General features: G+C 46.4%; 1 protein-coding gene across 1 annotated transcript in view; it reads right to left on the reverse strand.

Annotated features, from left to right (window-relative positions):
• The window catches only part of Pepd (peptidase D), a 145,914-nt gene that overhangs the window by 99,530 nt on the left and 28,487 nt on the right, over window positions 1-17,897 (reverse strand). Inside the window, exons 5-6 of the mRNA XM_075984511.1 lie at window positions 15,632-15,679; window positions 13,354-13,415 (exon numbers count right to left, since the gene is read on the reverse strand). Of these exons, the coding sequence (XP_075840626.1) occupies window positions 13,354-13,415; window positions 15,632-15,679 (110 nt within the window). The remainder of the gene's footprint in view (window positions 1-13,353; window positions 13,416-15,631; window positions 15,680-17,897) is intronic.

Here is a 17,897-nt window from a genome sequence, read left to right on the forward strand (position 1 = left end):
GCCCCACCATGAAGCTGACAGAGTTCTAGAGCAGCTTGTACCCTACCCCTGTACCTACTTCCCCTCGGCTGCAGAGGCCACTGTGAGAACTGTTCCTAACAGAGATCAGTAACAGCTGCTCTGGACCTGCCAATCAGATAATAACACGTGACCCTCAGCACAGCCTGACACATGGCCTGCCGTCTCCCATACTGTGGAAATGTGCCACCCAAGGATGGGAATGCCGCCATCACTGCCACCAAGACTAAGAATAGCAGCCATGTGGACTGGTGTCCCATGGACTTCAAGGCTGGTATCAACTACTTGCTTCTCAGTGTGGTGCCTAGGAGTCTGGCCAAAGCATAGTGTGCTTTGTATTTTGAGCAATATGCTTGCCATTGTAGAGGCTTGGGCCTGCACGGACCACGAGTTTGACTTGAAGTATGCCAAGGGGACTTTTGTACACTGGTATCAGGGGAAGGACATGGAAAGGTGAGTTTCTTGAGCTCAGAAGGATATGGCTGTCCTAGAGAAGAATTGTAAGGAAGTAGGCATCAACTCCTATGAAGATGGGGATGAAGGAAAGGACAGACTACAGCTTGGAGCATGTTCACTACAGTTATGGCAAAATCCTTCAATTGCATTGCTTTAAAAAAAAAAGGAGAATTAAAACTCCTCAGATAAACAAAATATGAGGGAATCCTCTCTAATACATTTGTCCTCCAAGAATTCCTTCAGCCTGAACAGGCACTACAGAGTGGCTCCACATGAAGAAACAGGCACTGATGGACCAGGGAGATAGTTCGGTGGGTAAAGGCACTTGTTGTGAGCTTCATGACTGGACTTCAATTCCTGGGGCCCACTTGGTGAAAGAGAACCAACTCTCGCAAGTTGTCCTCAGACCTCCACATAAACAACACGCATTACATATGCACACAAACACAAATGAATAAATGTAAAAAAGGGGGATTTTTTGGTTTATTTTTAAAGGCAGAGGTTGATGCCAGAGAGATGGTTGGTGGTAGAAGCATATATTGCTCTTCCAGAAAAAAAGGAGTTCGAGTCCCAGGACCCATTTTGGGTAGCTCCTATAATTCCAGTTCCAAGGGATCTAATTCCCTGTAATGTCTCTACAGGTACTAAATATGCATGTATACACTCACACAGATTTGAATACACATACACAGATATGAATAAAAATAAACCTCTAGCAGGGGTCACTAACCTTTACCAGTGACCATATAGGTAAATATGGAGAGAGCAGAAATGTAGCTTTTGCTTGTAATGCCTTAAAAATTACCAACAAACGGGCTGGAGAAATGGCTCAGAGGTTGAGAGCACTGACTGCTTTTCCGGAGGTCCTGAGTTCGATTCCCAGCAACCACATGGTGGCTCACAACCATCTGTAATGAGATCTGGTGCCCTCTTCTGGCCTGAGGGCATACATGGAGGCTGAACACTGTGTACATAATAAATAAATAAATCTTTAAAAAAAAAAAATTACCAACAAACACATGCAAACATACACATGAGATTATGCACGTACACACGCACACTTGCTCTCTGTCTCTGTCTCTGTCTCTGTCTCTGTCTCTCTCTCTCTCTCTCTCTCTCTCACACACACACACACACACACACAATGAAAAGAGAAAGATATCAGATGCAAAAGCCCACAAACAGGCTAACTCCATTTATCATCAAGCGTCAGGTAAACAGAGACAGGTAATTAGGAGGGAGGGAGGGGCCTGGAGAAATGACACTGACCATAGGGGAGTCCAGGGCTTCCTTCGGGTGATGAAAATGTTCCCAAGCTGATAAAGATGGTGGTCATATAACTCAGTGAGCACACCAACCCTATTCACAAGAATCAGCAGAGGACCCATGGATAAGCCCTTGGCCTTATGGATTCCACAATCCCCTCCACAGAGGCATGGGCAGAGCTGTGAGTTCCTGATTTCATACAGCCCAGGGACTCTCCATGGCCTCATAAATGGAATTTGAACTGATCTAATGCCATGGTTGTAAGAAATAGCCTTACCCTGACCAAGGAAAGGAACAGGGATGGGCATGAAAGGTACCAGCAGATTTAGAGGATACATTTCTGAAGTTTTGGAGACCCTGAAGTACACAAGCAAGACATCTGGGTTCTAAATCAACTTAAATACTTCAAAATCAAAGTCATGGGTCTGGAGAGACGGCTCGGTGGTTAAGAACATGTGCTGCTCTTACAGAGAACCTGGTTTCAGTTCCCAGCACCTACCAGCACACAACCATTTGTTACTCTGGGGGATCCAGCGCCCTCTTCTGGCCTCTAAGGGCACTGCCTGCATGTTGTGCACAGATATACATGCAGGCAAACATTCATACACATAAAATAAAAATAAATGAATCTGAGCACAAAAGAATCAAATTCCTACCTGTGAAGTATCAAAGAGACTATAGACAGCCAATGTAGCTCAGAATGGAGAAGAGAGCAGCAAGTCACACAAATCAGGACAATACAGATGTTCCTCCCATCTCACAATTTTGGACTAGCTACTCAACAGCTAGCTGCACCTCATTTCACACAATGCATATACCCACGTGCATACAGACACAGTTGTGCAAACATACATGCATGCACAGGCAGCAAGGTGGAACAGGGTAAGATGATGGCACACAGACACAGCTGCACAAACACACACACACACACACACACACACACACACACACACAGACAGCTGTGAGCTTTAGAAGACTAGACAGAAGACATACAGAGATGTGTACTTAAGAGATATCCAAGACACACTTTGGAGAGAGCAGGGATACAAGGAACATACCTAAACACAATAAAGGCAATACACAGCAAGCCAACAACCAACATCAAACTAAATGGAGAGAAACTCACAGCGATCCCACTGAAATCAGGAACAAGATAAGGTTGTCCACTCTCTCCATATCTATTCAATATAGTTCTTGAGGCCCTACCTAGAGCAATAAAACAACAAAAGATCAAGCGGATAAAAATTGGAAAGAGTCACTTTTACTATTTGCTGATGATATGTTAGTTTACATAAGCGACCCCGAAAATTCTAACAAGAAACTTCTATAACTCATAAACACCTTCAGTAATGCAGTAGGATACAAGATTAACTCAAAAAACTCAGTAGCCCTCCTGTACACAGATGATAAAAGGGCTGGGGAAGAAATCAGAGAAACATCACCCTTTACAATAGCCACTAACAGCATGAAGTATCTCAGAGTAACTCTAACTAAACAAGTGGAAGACTTGTATAACAAGAACTTTAAATCTTTGAAGAAAGAAACTGAAAAAGACACCAGAAAATGGAAAGATCTCCCATGCTCTTGGGTAGGTAGAATTAACATAGTAAAAATGGCAATTTTACCAAAAGGAATCTACAGACCTTGAAAGAACAATACTCAACTTCATATGGAAAAGCAAAACACCCAGGAGAGCCAAAACAATCCTGTATAATAAAGGAACTTCTGGAGATATCACAATCCCTGACTTTAAACTCTACTACAGAGCTACAGCACTGAAAACAGTCTGGTATTGGCATAAGAACAGACAGGAGGACCAATGCAACCGAATGGAAGACCCAGATATTAATCCACACACCTACGAACACCTGATTTTTGACAAAGAAGCAAAAAATATCAAATGGAAAAAAGAAAGCATATTTAACAAATAGTGCTGGCATAACCAGATATCAACATGTATGAGAATGAAAATAGATCCATATCTATCACTATGCACAAAACTCAAGTCCTAATGGATCAAAGACCTCAACATAAAGCCAGCCATACTGAACCTCATAGAAGAGAAAGTGGGAAGTAGCCTTGAACACATTGGCATAGGAGATCTCTTCCTAAATATAACTCCAGTAGCACAGACACTGAAAGAAACAATTAATAAATGGGACCTTCTGAAACTGAGAAGCTTCTATAAAGCAAAAGACACGGTCAACAAGACAAAATGACAGCCTACAGAATGGGAAAAGATCTTTACCAACCCCACATGAGACATAGGGTTGATCTCCAAAATATACAAAGAACTCAAGAAATTGGTCATCAAAAGAACAAATAATCCAGTAAAAATGGGGGTACAGACTTAAACAGAGAACTCTCAACAGAGGAATCTAAAATGGCTGAAAGACACTTAAGGAAATGCTCAACATCATTAGTCATCAGAGAAACGCAAATGAAAACAACTCTGAGAATTCATTTTACACCTGTAAGAATGGCCAAGATCAAAATCACTGATAACAACTTATGCTGGAGAGGTTGTGGGGTAAAGGGAACACTAAAGCCTTGTTGGTGGGAGTGCAAACTGGTATAGCCCCTTTGGATAGCAGTATGGCAATTTCTCAGAAAATTAATAAACAACCTACTTCAAGACCCAGCAATACCACTTTTGGGTATATATCCAAAGGATGCTCAATCGTGCCACAAGGACATGTGCTCAACTATGCTCATAGCAGCATTGTTTGTCATAGCCAGAACCTGGAAACAACCTAAATGCCCCTTGACCAAAGAATGGATAATGAAAATGTGGTACATTTACACTACCCAGCAGAAAAAAAAAAACAATGACATCTTGAAATTTGCAGGCAAATGCATGGATCTAGAAAACATCATATTGAATGAGGTAACCCATACCCAGAAAGACAAATATCATATGTACTTACTCATAAGTGGCTTTTAGACATAAAGCAAAGAAAAAAAACAGCCTACAATTCACAATCCCAGAGAACCTAGACAACAAAGAGGACCCTAGGAGAGACATACATGGATCTATACTACATGGGACACAGAAAAAGATAAGATCTCCTGAGTAAATTGGGGGAATGGGGACCATGGAAGAGGGTTGAAGGGGAGGGAAAAGGGAAGGAGGGGAGCAGAGAAAATATATAGCTTAATAAAAACAATAAAAGAGAGAGAGAGAGCTATCCAAGTTCAATAGAGAAGGACAGACCTGTGTGCTAGAAAGAACATATTCCTAGAACCCCAGTAGATACCTGAGGATACAGATAGTACTGAACATTAAATAGATCATGGTTCTCTCCCCCAAGCATAACTATGGCAAAATTTAATTTACAAATTAGGCACAGTAGGAGGCTAGTAATAAGTAATAATAACACAGAACAATTACAGCATTACTAGAATAAGACTGCCAGCATCAATAGACTTGTGCTTTGGAAAACTAATTACAAGTAAAATAAGGCTTTCTGAACACAAGTACTGGCTGATTTGATAACAGAGACAGCCACTGAGAGACTGATGGGTGAGTATCACATGCACCACAGATAAAGGATGAAAGATGGAACCCAGAACAACATAAACTTATGAACTGGCCAAGCATAGCAACGCACACAACCTCAGCCATGCAGGGGGCTGAGGTAAGAGGACTATGTTTGAGGCAAGCATGAACTACACAGTGAGACCTAAGAATAGAGTTCCATAGTGGGCTGTGTGCTTTGGGGTGCCTAGCCTGCGCATAGCATTCCCATTCCCTCCCACAGCTGCCCCCTAGTGCCTCCTTCTCTGGGCCTCACCTCTTACTCTGTTACCCCATGCATGGTCTTCGGGGCTCCTAAGCTGGGACAGGAGCCTTCAATGAGTGCCCTATCCTGAAGGCCATGAGCACTGACTTGGGGTCCTTATGAATTATAGATTTCTAGAATTTTCCATGTAGTATTTTCAGATTGTGGTTAACTGTGAGTGAGACTGTAGAAATCAGAAATACAGACAAAGGAGGAATTATTCCCTATGCCCAGACAAAGGCAGACATACGTAGCACACAGGATCATCTAGACACATACATACACTCATTCCAATAGCCAGACACACATATATGTAAAGACCCACAACCACATAAACAGGGACACACAGACACAAATGGTACATACGGACCAAGGCAAACACACAACAGACACATAGAATTCCAATGGACACACGGAAGAGTCAAGAGTCTAAGCAATGCATGCAGATACTCCACATTGTGGCCTCAGTGTTAGTAGCACTTTCACTAATGAGAATATGTTCGTTATGCAAAAAATCACAAACCCAAAACCCTACTGTGCCCGTGAGGGTGAGAGGGTATCCTCGAAGGGGAAGGTGGATAACGTAAGGGTGAACAGGGTGGGCCTGGCCCAGTGTGGGCCTCTATCTCCTCCCACCCCACCACTACACACACACACACACACACACACACACACACACACACACACGCTAGGAAGCTGGGGCAGCGGGGCAGGTTCTCCCATCATGGAGATTTCCATGGGCCATAATTTGAAATCCAATCCTAAATATTAACTTGATATGCAAGTTAACAATTACCCAAAAGTCATGGTCCTCAAACCACAAATTGGCATTTTGCTGTAAATCGTCAAGTTTTAATAATGTCCCTCTAACTTCCTGGGTTTTAAAATTCACATCATTGAATATTAATATCCTTGCATTAGCAAGTCCCAAATTCAGCATTTCATATTTAACTGCTTATTTCAATGGAATTAATTTGTAACCAATTGTCTTCAAATATGCAAGGCAATTTAACTAAATGGCAAAAGATAAGAAATATGCTTCTTCTCAGTAGCCAGCTGATGTGAAGTAAGGACCGTATTTCTCTCTCAGATGACGGCATCAACGGTGAACTCTGTAATTTGCTGTCTCCACGAAGAGCCCATGGGCACAGGTTCTGCCTGTCTGGAAGGGGGATGGGCTCATACCAGGGAAGCATCCCCACTACATGTCTTGACTCTGATGGATGGGTGGCCCTCAGCTCAGGCCACATGCCCGCTCCATAGAACCTCCATGGTCAGTTTCCCAGTCTCAGGAACTGCCCTAAAATCTACTTCCCCGGACACTAACAAAGATTCATGCCATTTGACTTAGTCATGGGCTGTAGGAGCTGACTGCTCTAGGGACCCTGTGCCTGGAGTACACAAAAAGAGGTCTCAAGCCGGGCGTTGGTGGTGCATGCCTTTAATCCCAGCACTCGGGAGGCAGAGGCAGGCGGATCTCTGTGAGTTCGAGGCCAGCCTGGTCTACAAGAGCTAGTTCCAGGACAGGAACCAAAAGCTACGGAGAAACCCTGTCTCGAAAAATCCAAAAAAAAAGAAGAGGTCTCAAGTCTTCACTCAGGTCTGCCCCCATCTCTACTTCTCCCAGCTCCAGCCTACATACCAGACCTTGTACACAACAGCAGAGCCTGGCAATGAGTACTTGACCCTGCTCCTGTCCACCAGATGGAGAGGCCTTCTACTAAACACTCCCTGGAACTTGTCTCTGATCCAGCAGGGCCCCCAAGCATGGCCCACAGGCTGGACAGACCCCTCACTCAACACAAAGACCACAGGGCTAAGCCTGGTACCATGGGCTGGGCAGACCCCTCACTCAACACAAAGACCACAAAATAATCAGACGCCATATCCTCTTATGAGCCCAGTGACCTGTGGCTTCAGCAAGATTCTTTGACCTCCGACATGTCTACCTCCTCCCTCACTTCCACCACCCTCTTCCTTCTGCTCGTCTGCTGTCCCCACCTCTCTCAGACCAGTGCACACTCTCCTGTGGGCCTCAGGAGGCCTAAGGCCTGAAGCTGAGGTTACACATATGGGACAGTACCCCAGGTAGGTGATGTGGGAGTGATTTCTTATTAATAAAGAAACTGCCTAGACCCATTTGATAGGCCAACCCTTAGGTAGGCGGAGTAAACAGAATGGAATGCTGGGAGAAAGAAGCTGAATCAAGGAGTCGCCATGGTTCTCCCACTCCAGACAGACGCAGGTTAAGATCATTCCTGGTAAGCCAGCTTGTGGGCTACACAGATTAATAGAAATGGGTTAGATCAATATGTAAAAGCTAGCCAATAAGAAACTGAAACTAATGGGTCAGGCAGTGTTTAAAAGAATACAGTTTCCTTGTAATTATTTCGGGTAAAGCTAGCTGTTCAGGCAGCCGGGTGCGGGGACTCAGCCCTCCGCTCCTACTACTACAGAGTGGCACCCAACGTGCTAATGAACTCCACGTAAAACCTGAGAGGGCTTAAAAAGGAGAGAGAGAGAGAGAGAGAGAGAGAGAGAGAGAGAGAATTTAAGACAGCTTTTTGCTGTTTGTGGGTTGCGTGCCGCAAAGAAATTGTCCTGACTCAGCAGCAGGAAAAAACTGGCTGTTTTAAAATGCCGGCTTTCTGGGCTGTGCCGTCATTGTGATCTCTGTCTGGCTCCTGCGGGAGACAGAGCTTTTGAATGGAGCATTTGGAGTAAAGTGCTATGGCTTGGTTGATGGCAATGTGGACTGCTGTGTGCCTGGAACTGTGTGTGGCTCAGGGACACCAAATGGCTCTGAGGCAGGAGCTGCTCGGCTCTGAGGCAGGAGCTGCTCGGCTCTGCCATGATGAACTGTGCTGGTCTCAGGCAGGAACTACCGTAATTACCGTAAAAAACAGGGCAGTTAAGGTTTAGACTGGGCAGGACACAGGCGGTACCGTATTACCTGTACATGGTGCAACTTAAGTTTTTAAAAACTGCTTAACATTTTAAGAAATGCTCCTGGATAGTAAAAATGTTACAGATTCACAATAAAACAGATTCAGACATAACAGACCTCAATGAGTCACACTGTTGGATGAATGTACGTAGGCTTGAGAGAGAGAAGAAAAAGAATATAGAGAATAAAGTTAATGGTTTAAAAAAAAAGGTAAAGTCTTTAAAGAGACAGAGTACAGATAGTTAAGAGATTAAAAGAAATAAAGAAAAATAAGCCACGTAAAAATGGAAAATTCACAGAAAGTCTGGATTATGTACATTGTGTTTTCTTTAAAATTTTTGACTGTGAAGGAGCTAAATACAGAGAGACATTTCATTACATGGGCTGCCAAGCTAAACCAGAATGGATATAAGGGTATTACGATTTCAAAATTTGGGTCTAAGAATATGATGCTTTGGAGAGGGTCTTCTTTTGTTTTCACAGAGGACCAGACCCTGTGGATTTCTTCTATTACAATTTGGTATGATAGACCACGCCCTCCTGAAAGGTTGTTGTGACATCTTCAAAAAATTGCTTCGCTCAACTGCCAACTGAGATGAAACTAGCACACAGGTTATACCATGAAAGACCTAATTAACGACGCCCCCATTCAGCAGAAAGCAGTTTGGAGAGAAAAAACTGCGCCCATATTCCCAAAAATTGTTTATAAATGTTCTTTTACATTTAAAGGGGGATATGATATAGGTATAAATAAATTGCATTGGTATGGATTTTAAGGTCGATTTTGTTGTATGTATATGTATTTTGATCTTGAATAAGGTGTGATTGTGTAGTTCATTTTTAAAATGTAATGTATAATTAGGAAATATAGGTTGTTGATGGATAATCATAAATAGTGGTCAAGTTTGTAGTCGTGTTACTTGGATTTTCTAGATATATAGAGATGTGTTTCAGATAGGCATTCTTCATATCTCTCAAGGGCTACAGAATATGGCATTTAAAATGTTTTAATAACTTGGGACTTTTCGTGACAATGAGACACTCTGCTCCTGGTAGCACCAATCTACTTCAAGAAGAAGATGGGCATCGAAGAGGATCCTTATGGAGTTTGATAGCCATTTGGGCAAGAAACTGCTCTTGCCTGGACTGTTGCATAAAATGGACACAGAGAACCCGCAGAGAGAGGACTGCTGAACTTGCCTAAAGGTGAGACGGTCTTTTGGGGTTCATGACTCATGAAAGAGTCTGTGAGACATTCTGCAGGACACAGCAGATAGTGACTGAACTGTCTTTGAAATTGCCTGCTTCATGGAAATGTCTGCTGGATACTATGGGCCTGAAGGCTGAAGATGGATGCCCCAATGGTACAGAGGAACTTTGGGTGACTGTACAGGCAGCGAGATGTCTCTGTCATTTTCTTGTTTACTTAGGTAATATTATATCCTTCTGGAGTCTTTGATGGAGTTGAAGAATGGATAGGTAGTTACAGTTTTCCATTGTTATGATAAAAGATAAAATAGATATAAATATTGTAACTGTCATTCTTGCTTAATAACTGTTTTTGCTATATGTAATTTTACTATGTTAAAGTTAAAGCCTTTCTTTTTTGTTTAAACAGAAAAAGGGGAAATGATGTGGGAGTGATTTCTTATTAATAAAGAAACTGCCTAGACCCATTTGATAGGCCAACCCTTAGGTAGGCGGAGTAAACAGAATGGAATGCTGGGAGAAAGAAGCTGAATCAAGGAGTCGCCATGGTTCTCCCACTCCAGACAGACGCAGGTTAAGATCATTCCTGGTAAGCCAGCTTGTGGGCTACACAGATTAATAGAAATGGGTTAGATCAATATGTAAAAGCTAGCCAATAAGAAACTGAAACTAATGGGTCAGGCAGTGTTTAAAAGAATACAGTTTCCTTGTAATTATTTCGGGTAAAGCTAGCTGTTCAGGCAGCCGGGTGCGGGGACTCAGCCCTCCGCTCCTACTACTACAGGTAGGTAACTCCCATGAAGCCACACTCTGAAGTAAAAAGTCACAAACCAATTCCCTGGCTGGGAGGGTCTGGGAACGGTAGATTACTAAGGCTACTGCTACCCCTCCCTCATGCAGGCCAAAGGGAAACAGCAGCCTGGGAGGCCATGAGGACAGATGGAGAGAGCTAAACCTGAGTAGCCATCTAGGCAAAAGGTCAGATGGGTTCAAGATGGAGAGGCATTTCAAGAGAGACATTTAAAGAGACCAAAAGCACCAGGAATGTGGAGCTCCATTTAGGCAGTGAGAGGTGAGAGGGGACAGAGCAGCTGTACGTTGGAAACCAGGACAGCACAAGACTCTATTATTATCTAGCAAACAGCTGGGTCACTCGGCAGGCAGGTAAATGCTGTCCTGAGTCATGGTGGCCCTTGAGGACAAGGTCTTTACATAGCCTGACTCAGAGACCAATTGGAGACAGAAATAAGGTGTTAGCAACCTGGTGAGAGGCATGGGAATGGGCTACACCCAGAGCCCAGGAACACAGATATGATTTTTAGCTGAGAGGACCTGGGAGCACTTAAACCAGTGCCAGGACCCGAAGTCAGTGCTCATGGAATGTAGAATAGAGGGCACTGATGAAGGCTCTTGTCCCAGCATAGAACACCTGAAAATCACACAAAGGCAACAGAGTGAGAGGTGAGGCCCATAGAAAAGGGGTATAAGAGACAAGCCTACTTTGGACCAGAGAGAGGAGGGAATATAGGTACCATACACAGGCCAGACGCACCAAAGCAGAGATCATGGGTCAGACTCTGGCCAACAGCTCATCACATGGGTGCAGAAGCCAACCCATACCCAGCATGGAAAGCAGTCACCCAGCTCAGCTGCTATGGGGCCCGAAGAACACTATAGGCAGCCCCTCACCATATAGGTGCATCCCATGAGTGGGAAGACTGTAGAAAAGTAAGGCAGCCCCTGGCTCTCAGGAAAAGGTCTCCAAGCTAGACGTGGCGGTACACATCTATAATGGGAGACTTGTGAGCTCCAGACCAGCCTAAGCTATAGAGCAAGATCTTGTCTCAAAACAAAACCAGACAAGCCTCAAGATGTCCATGGAGTGGAGGCTTACAGGACACAAGCTCCCTGAGGTTCTGAGAATGACCAAAAAGACTCAGGGGAGGAACAAGGGGCGGAAGCTGGGATCTGCTGAAAGGAGAGCAAGGTTGGAGTTTGCAGCAGGGAATCCTCTCAGTGAGGCCCCCCAGTGACTGTGATGGCCTCGTGGGGTCCCACCTGCCTTTTTTGGTGAAACTTCCCAGTACAGCAGAGATCTGCCACAGCGGCTTCACCCCAGGACCTCACCAGTCACATAATCCAGTCTGGGAAACGCAGCATCCTCTCAGGCAGGGTTCAGACGCTGCAGCTTACAGTCAAACGGGAATCAGGCCACTGACCATGCTGGGTCCACTTGGCTATCACACAGTTGGGGAGACCAAGGCTCATGGGGTAACAGATTTGAGCTACCAAGCAGGCTTTGGCCCCCAGCTGTCTCCGTTGGTCCCCACCACCCAAGCAGTGCTGTCAAGCAGTGCCATGTTACATGTGGTAGCCAAAGTCACAGAGCCAGTCAGTGAGAACCAGCCACCTGTATGCCCTTCCCACATGGCTGAGACCCGAGCAGAGGCTGCAGATGGTGTGGGTTGTGAAAAGTGAGCAAGGTGTTGGGGTGCAGGCACTTGGCAGCTCTGGGGCATTAGGAGGGGAAGACAGTGAGGAGGCAATGGGCATTTCAGCAAGCTAAGCTGGACACTACCAGGCCACTTAGGGCAAATCCCTAAGAGGATTAAGCAGTTTGTGCCATGAAAGAAGCAAACTGGATACCCAGTGCCCCTGCCCCCCAGCTCTTATCAGGGGAGAAACGATACATATTCATGAGCTCATAATCCCTTCTAATCACCCTCCATCGCACATACACAGATTCCCTCCTGTGGCTGAGACTCATACATAAACATAAGGAGCTTCTTCCTGGACCACCTCAGTCCACAAAAGGACAACAGAGGACAAAGTGGCTACAGTGAACCTGTGCTTGGGGACACTGTGGCTCAGGTGCAACAGTATGGCTGAGGGCTGTTTGCTTCCTCAAGGGCCCAACTATAACAGTAGCAGCCAGGCTACTCCAGCTCAGACCTGAGGACCCAGTCTGACCTGGTGGCACAAGTGCAGCCAGCAGGCAGCGCCCTCTGGGGGCATGGGTGAGGGGTGACAAGGAGACTGCCCAGAGAGGGGAACCGCTTCCTAAGTAGAGATTAGAAGGCTCAACCCAGAGCCTAACTGGGGAGTGAGTTAAAGATTAGGGAGTTGTTGCGAACTGGGCTGGCCCAGGACTGGGATGGGGTTGATACAAAAAGACTATAAAACTCAGAGCCACAGCACAGAGCACTTCTAGGCCTGCCTGGGCTAAACAGAAAACAAAACAAGGCTGGCTGTGGATGTGGGCAATTTGCCTTAAAGGGTAAACTTGCTTTGCCCAAGCCTGTCATCCTCAGCTCAACTCCCAGGATCTACAGACAGAAGGAAAGAACCAGACCCCACAAGCTGTCCTTTGACCTCCACACACACCATGGCTCTACACTCACCCGCCACATACACATACAACCAATTGATCAATGTAAAAAACAAAGAAAACAGCTACTATTGCCACACAGTGCCCAGGGCTCCAGGGCTCTTCCAAGATGGAGCCCAATAAGAAAGGGTGTTTTTCTTAAGGCAAAAGATGGAGTGATTTTACACAAATTATTTCTCTACACATTTCCTCCAAACACTTGATCAAATCCATTTTTATCACCCTCCCATATTTCATGTCCTGTGCGGCCAGTCTGGGAAAGATCAGTTGACAAAGGTCGGACTCACTTGCTGATGCCATCGAAGGAGGCCTCTCTGCAGACACTGCCACTGTCTGTGTTGACACCACGCTGTGGGGAGAAAAAGGGGTGTGAGAACAGGTGTGTCATACAAGGACCACCGGGCCCTCCCAAGGCCTGCCTCAGGATGCCTGCCTCTTCCAGCCAGACTCAAATAGAAGAGAACAAGGAGGCCTACCACAGCCCAGCATGCCCTGCCCCTCTAGCTTTTCCCTGGCAGAGACTCCACAGCAGGGTAACTCTAAGCTGGGCCCCAGGGCCAAAATGGAACTTCTTTCCTCATTCAATGTAAACACAGAGAAATCCAAAGACAGTGGAGCATGCTTGTAGTTCTAGCTCTAGGGAGGCTGAGGAGGGCTGATCACCAAGTCTAAGCTAGCTTGGGCTTTACAGACATTCTGTCTCAAAAACAAAAGCAGGAACCAACAAAAAGAGAAAGAAGAAAATTAGAGGAAGAAGAAGCAGAGGCACCACAGATCTACAGCATCCCGGGTACACAGCAAGGGACAGGTCTGGATGGGCCAGAGCACACTGCTTACACTACTCAGACACTCAGGCCCAGGCAGGAGCTGGGCAAGACAAGCAAGAACCTGAGACACCTTAACCAAAGTCAACAATCATAGAACAAAAATATTCGAAAAAAGAAAACACTCCCCTCCCCCCACAAAAAACAATGACAGCTGCAGATTTTTCTTATAATCGTCCCCTAAACAAGATAGTGTAACATTACACACAGGGCACTGTGCTGGCTAGCTTTATGTCAATTGACACAAGCTATCTAAGAGGAGGGAACCATGGCAATTGACACAAGATCTGAGAGGAGGGAACCATGGCTGATAAAAATGCCTCCATTAGATTGGCCTGCAGGCAAACCTGTAGGGCTTTTTCTTGATTATGATTGATGTGGGAAGGTCCAGTCCATTGTGGGCAGTGCCACCTCTGGGCAGGTGTTCCTATTCGGTATAAGAAAGAAGGCTGAGCAAGCCATGGGGAATAAGCCAGTAAGCAGCATTCCTTCATACCCTCTGCATCAACTCCAGGTCTCTGTCCTGTTAGAGTTCCTGCCCTGTCTTCTGAGATGCTGGACTACAAGCTCTAAGATGGAATAAACCCTTTCCTCCCCAAGTTGCCCGTTTAGGTCATGGTGTTTACCTCAGCAACAGAAACCCTAAGACAGGCACTTAGCATTGCATTAGGTGTTTTATTTAACCTAGCAATGATTTACTGGATATGGGAGGGTATGCGTAGGTTAAATGGAATAAAAGAGACTCCTGCACCTGTACTGTTGGGATCTCCAGGGGGTCTGGGAACCAACTCTCCATAGATACGCAGGGACAACTACGGCCTCGGCCTCCATCTGCCTCCTTTTCCTAACTATACGCAGATATCCAACAGGAATGCAGCCATACACTGAGACAAAACGAGGGGTTCAGAGAAAAGCAAGCTACCCCAGAGAGGGAGACACTCTGAGCAGCCACAGCTTTCTCAAGAACCTTAAGCTGGTCCCTGTCCAACTGAGATCCCAGATGAAACACACTGGGCCAGCTCTGACCGCAATCAAGACAGCTAGCCTCCATGCTTAGCCACAGAAGCGCGTAGCAAAGAGAACACATGAAGGGGTTGGCATTACTGTATAAGTCAGTCGACAAAGGAAAGAAGGGCCATTCTGGAAGCAAGAAGGGCTCTGTGTGTGAGAGTCCTAACGTTCAGGTAGACGAATGGACAACTGCACCTCCCAAGCCCCGCTTGGACACCAGGAGCCCACCCCCACACCGGCCCCACCCCAGGCTGTGCTCTCCTTAAGGTTCAAGAGTGTGCTTTTCAGACTGTATTATCATAGGGGATTCAGGGTGCGAATAAAGAGTGACAATAAATAATGCCATCAGCTTAAGCTAGATACAGTTACATCTCCCAGGCTGGTTTAATCCCAGGAATGCTGGCAATGCCTTGCCCACTGTGGCCACAAGACCAGACACAGCACATGCAGACATGAGGACAGCATCTTAAGACACAGCAGCCATTAGGACTACACTGGTGTCCTTACTTACCACAGATGACTATTTCTCAGTTTCTCTTCTGTGTTTACTTGAGACCATGTCTTATGTAGCCCAGGCTAGCCTCTATCTCTGCTTGTCCTGCCTCAGCCTCCTTCTATGCCTAGCTTCTTTACTGTACAATCCTCCAAGCAGCAGAGGCAGGCTTTTAGCTCCCTACAAACACCTCCTTGATGCCAAGTACTGCACGGCTCCTGCACACCAGCCACTTACCAACGTGAGGAGGGCAGAGGGCTTCTGTGAGGTCAGGACACTGGCAATCTGAAAATCAAAAGAAAACCCACTTTAGAGCAGTGTTGGGGGTTGAGTCGGAAATGTCTCAGGTTTATGTTTTAAGTGGCTACTTGGTGGCACTACTTTGAAGGCTGCAAATCTTTTAGGAGGTTGTGTCTGGCTGGCAGAAGCAGGTCACAGGGTGGCATTTGAAGAACATTTCTATGGCTCCTGATTCCTGCCTCCCTCTGCTTCCTGGTCTGCTGTGCCGGGAATACTCGCCACCACGTGCTCCCGCCATCACACATTGCACCCATGGCTGAAACCCTCTGACACTGAGCTGGAACAACCCTTCCCTCCTCAAGTTGTTTGTCTCGGTGTCTTGTCACAGCAATACAGGACCAATCCAAGCATCAACACAGTGGAACAGAGACGGCACTCATCTGTGGAGCAGGTACTACAGTCACCCCACCTTAAGATGAGGAAACTGAGGCTCAGAGAAGCAGATGGACTCTGGAAAGTCCCATGCTATGGAACAGTACAGAGGGTGCAAAGCTAAACCCGGCACACTCCTTATCATGCAACCTGCCTCCAGGCACCACACAGATCCCTGGCTCCAACAGCTGGAGCTGCCCACTCTCAAGGCCAATACCTGTGTGCAGCTTCCCTGCCCTCCAGAAAGACCCATCCCATTCGATACCAGCCCCAGCAGCCTCTCGACCTCGGGGCAGATGCCTCACTCCCTGCCTGCCCCTGATCTCCTGGACTAAACAGAGGGAAGTTAGTGTTCCTCAACTCCACTCTAGCTTCCACACCCACCCACTCGGGTCTCTGCCCTGCATGCTGAATGCTTCCTCTCCAGTACCTTGAGTGAGAGGACAAGGGCTCACCTGCCCTCATCTCTGCTCATCTTCACTGACGGCTGGGTCATCTTCCACCATCTGGCATTCCATCACACCCCACCCCAGCCCCGCAAGCAGGTTCAGTCACCCCCTTCTCTACCCACCCTCAGCTGACTGTCATCCATCCTCCCGCCAAAGCACTCATCATTCACCAGCTAGGAAACCTGCAACCCAGAGCGCTGGAGCAATCCGGTCCTCTGGCCGGCTGTACACGTCATGCTCCTCACCCCCACCGTAAGTTCTCTGACACCCTCAACACAGAAGAGGAAGGTGGGCTGCTGGAACGGACTGGCTGCACTATTGCTGAAACACTCTACACTGCACGTATTTAAGGTGGATACTTTGATGAGTTTTGACATAAGTATGTGCACTTTTCAATACTAAAAGGCTCCCAGAGAAAAGCGGGAACATATTGAAAGCCGTGAAAGAGAAGATGCACCTGCCATACCCAGAGACAGTTCAGCTCTGTGCATAGAAACAGAGAACTGTAATGACATTTGGATCATATGAAATTATATGCTTCGCTTATTTCCTGTCATTAAATATTCTTCAAACATGCAATTTTTAGCAGTCACTACCACTGGGGATGGTAAACGTTCAATAAGTCTTTGATTACGGCCCATGTCAGTCATCTTACACACGTCACCTCATTTAACCACCCATAAAAACGCTGCTACAAAACGTCCAGGACTCAGATGAAAATGCCTGTGTGAGGACTATAGAATTTGCCTAAATTCACAGTTAATAAGTAGCAAAGCCAGGACAGAAGGGATGCCACAATGACTAAGAGCTCTGACTGCTCTTCTAGGAGACCCAAGTTGGTTCCTTAACCCCCTAGAATTCCAGCTTCTGGGGAATCAACACCTTCTCCTGGCCTCCACAGGCAGGCCCACTTCTCCTGGCCTCCACAGGCAGGCCCACTTCTCCTGGCCTCCACAGGCAGGCCCACTTCTCCTGGCCTCCACAGGCAGGCCCACTTCTCCTGGCCTCCACAGGCAGGCCCACTTCTCCTGACCTTCACAGGCAGGCCCACTTCTCCTGGCCTTCACAGGCACGCCCACTTCTCCTGACCTTCACAGGCAGGCCCACTTCTCCTGGCCTCCACAGGCAGGCCCACTTCTCCTGGCCTCCACAGGCAGGCCCACTTCTCCTGGCCTCCACAGGCAGGCCCACTTCTCCTGGCCTCCACAGGCACGCCCACTTCTCCTGGCCTCCACAGGCACGCCCACTTCTCCTGGCCTCCACAGGCAGGCCCATGCATGCACACACACTCTTTCTCTCTAGAAAGAAAGAGCAAAGCCTAGATGTTACCATGTGTCTATAGGAAATTCTTAATGGACTCAGCATCATTTACTTAATCTCTC

The sequence above is a fragment of the Microtus pennsylvanicus genome, chromosome 1, assembly GCF_037038515.1.
Source record: "Microtus pennsylvanicus isolate mMicPen1 chromosome 1, mMicPen1.hap1, whole genome shotgun sequence".
Taxonomy (NCBI): Eukaryota; Metazoa; Chordata; class Mammalia; order Rodentia; family Cricetidae; genus Microtus; species Microtus pennsylvanicus.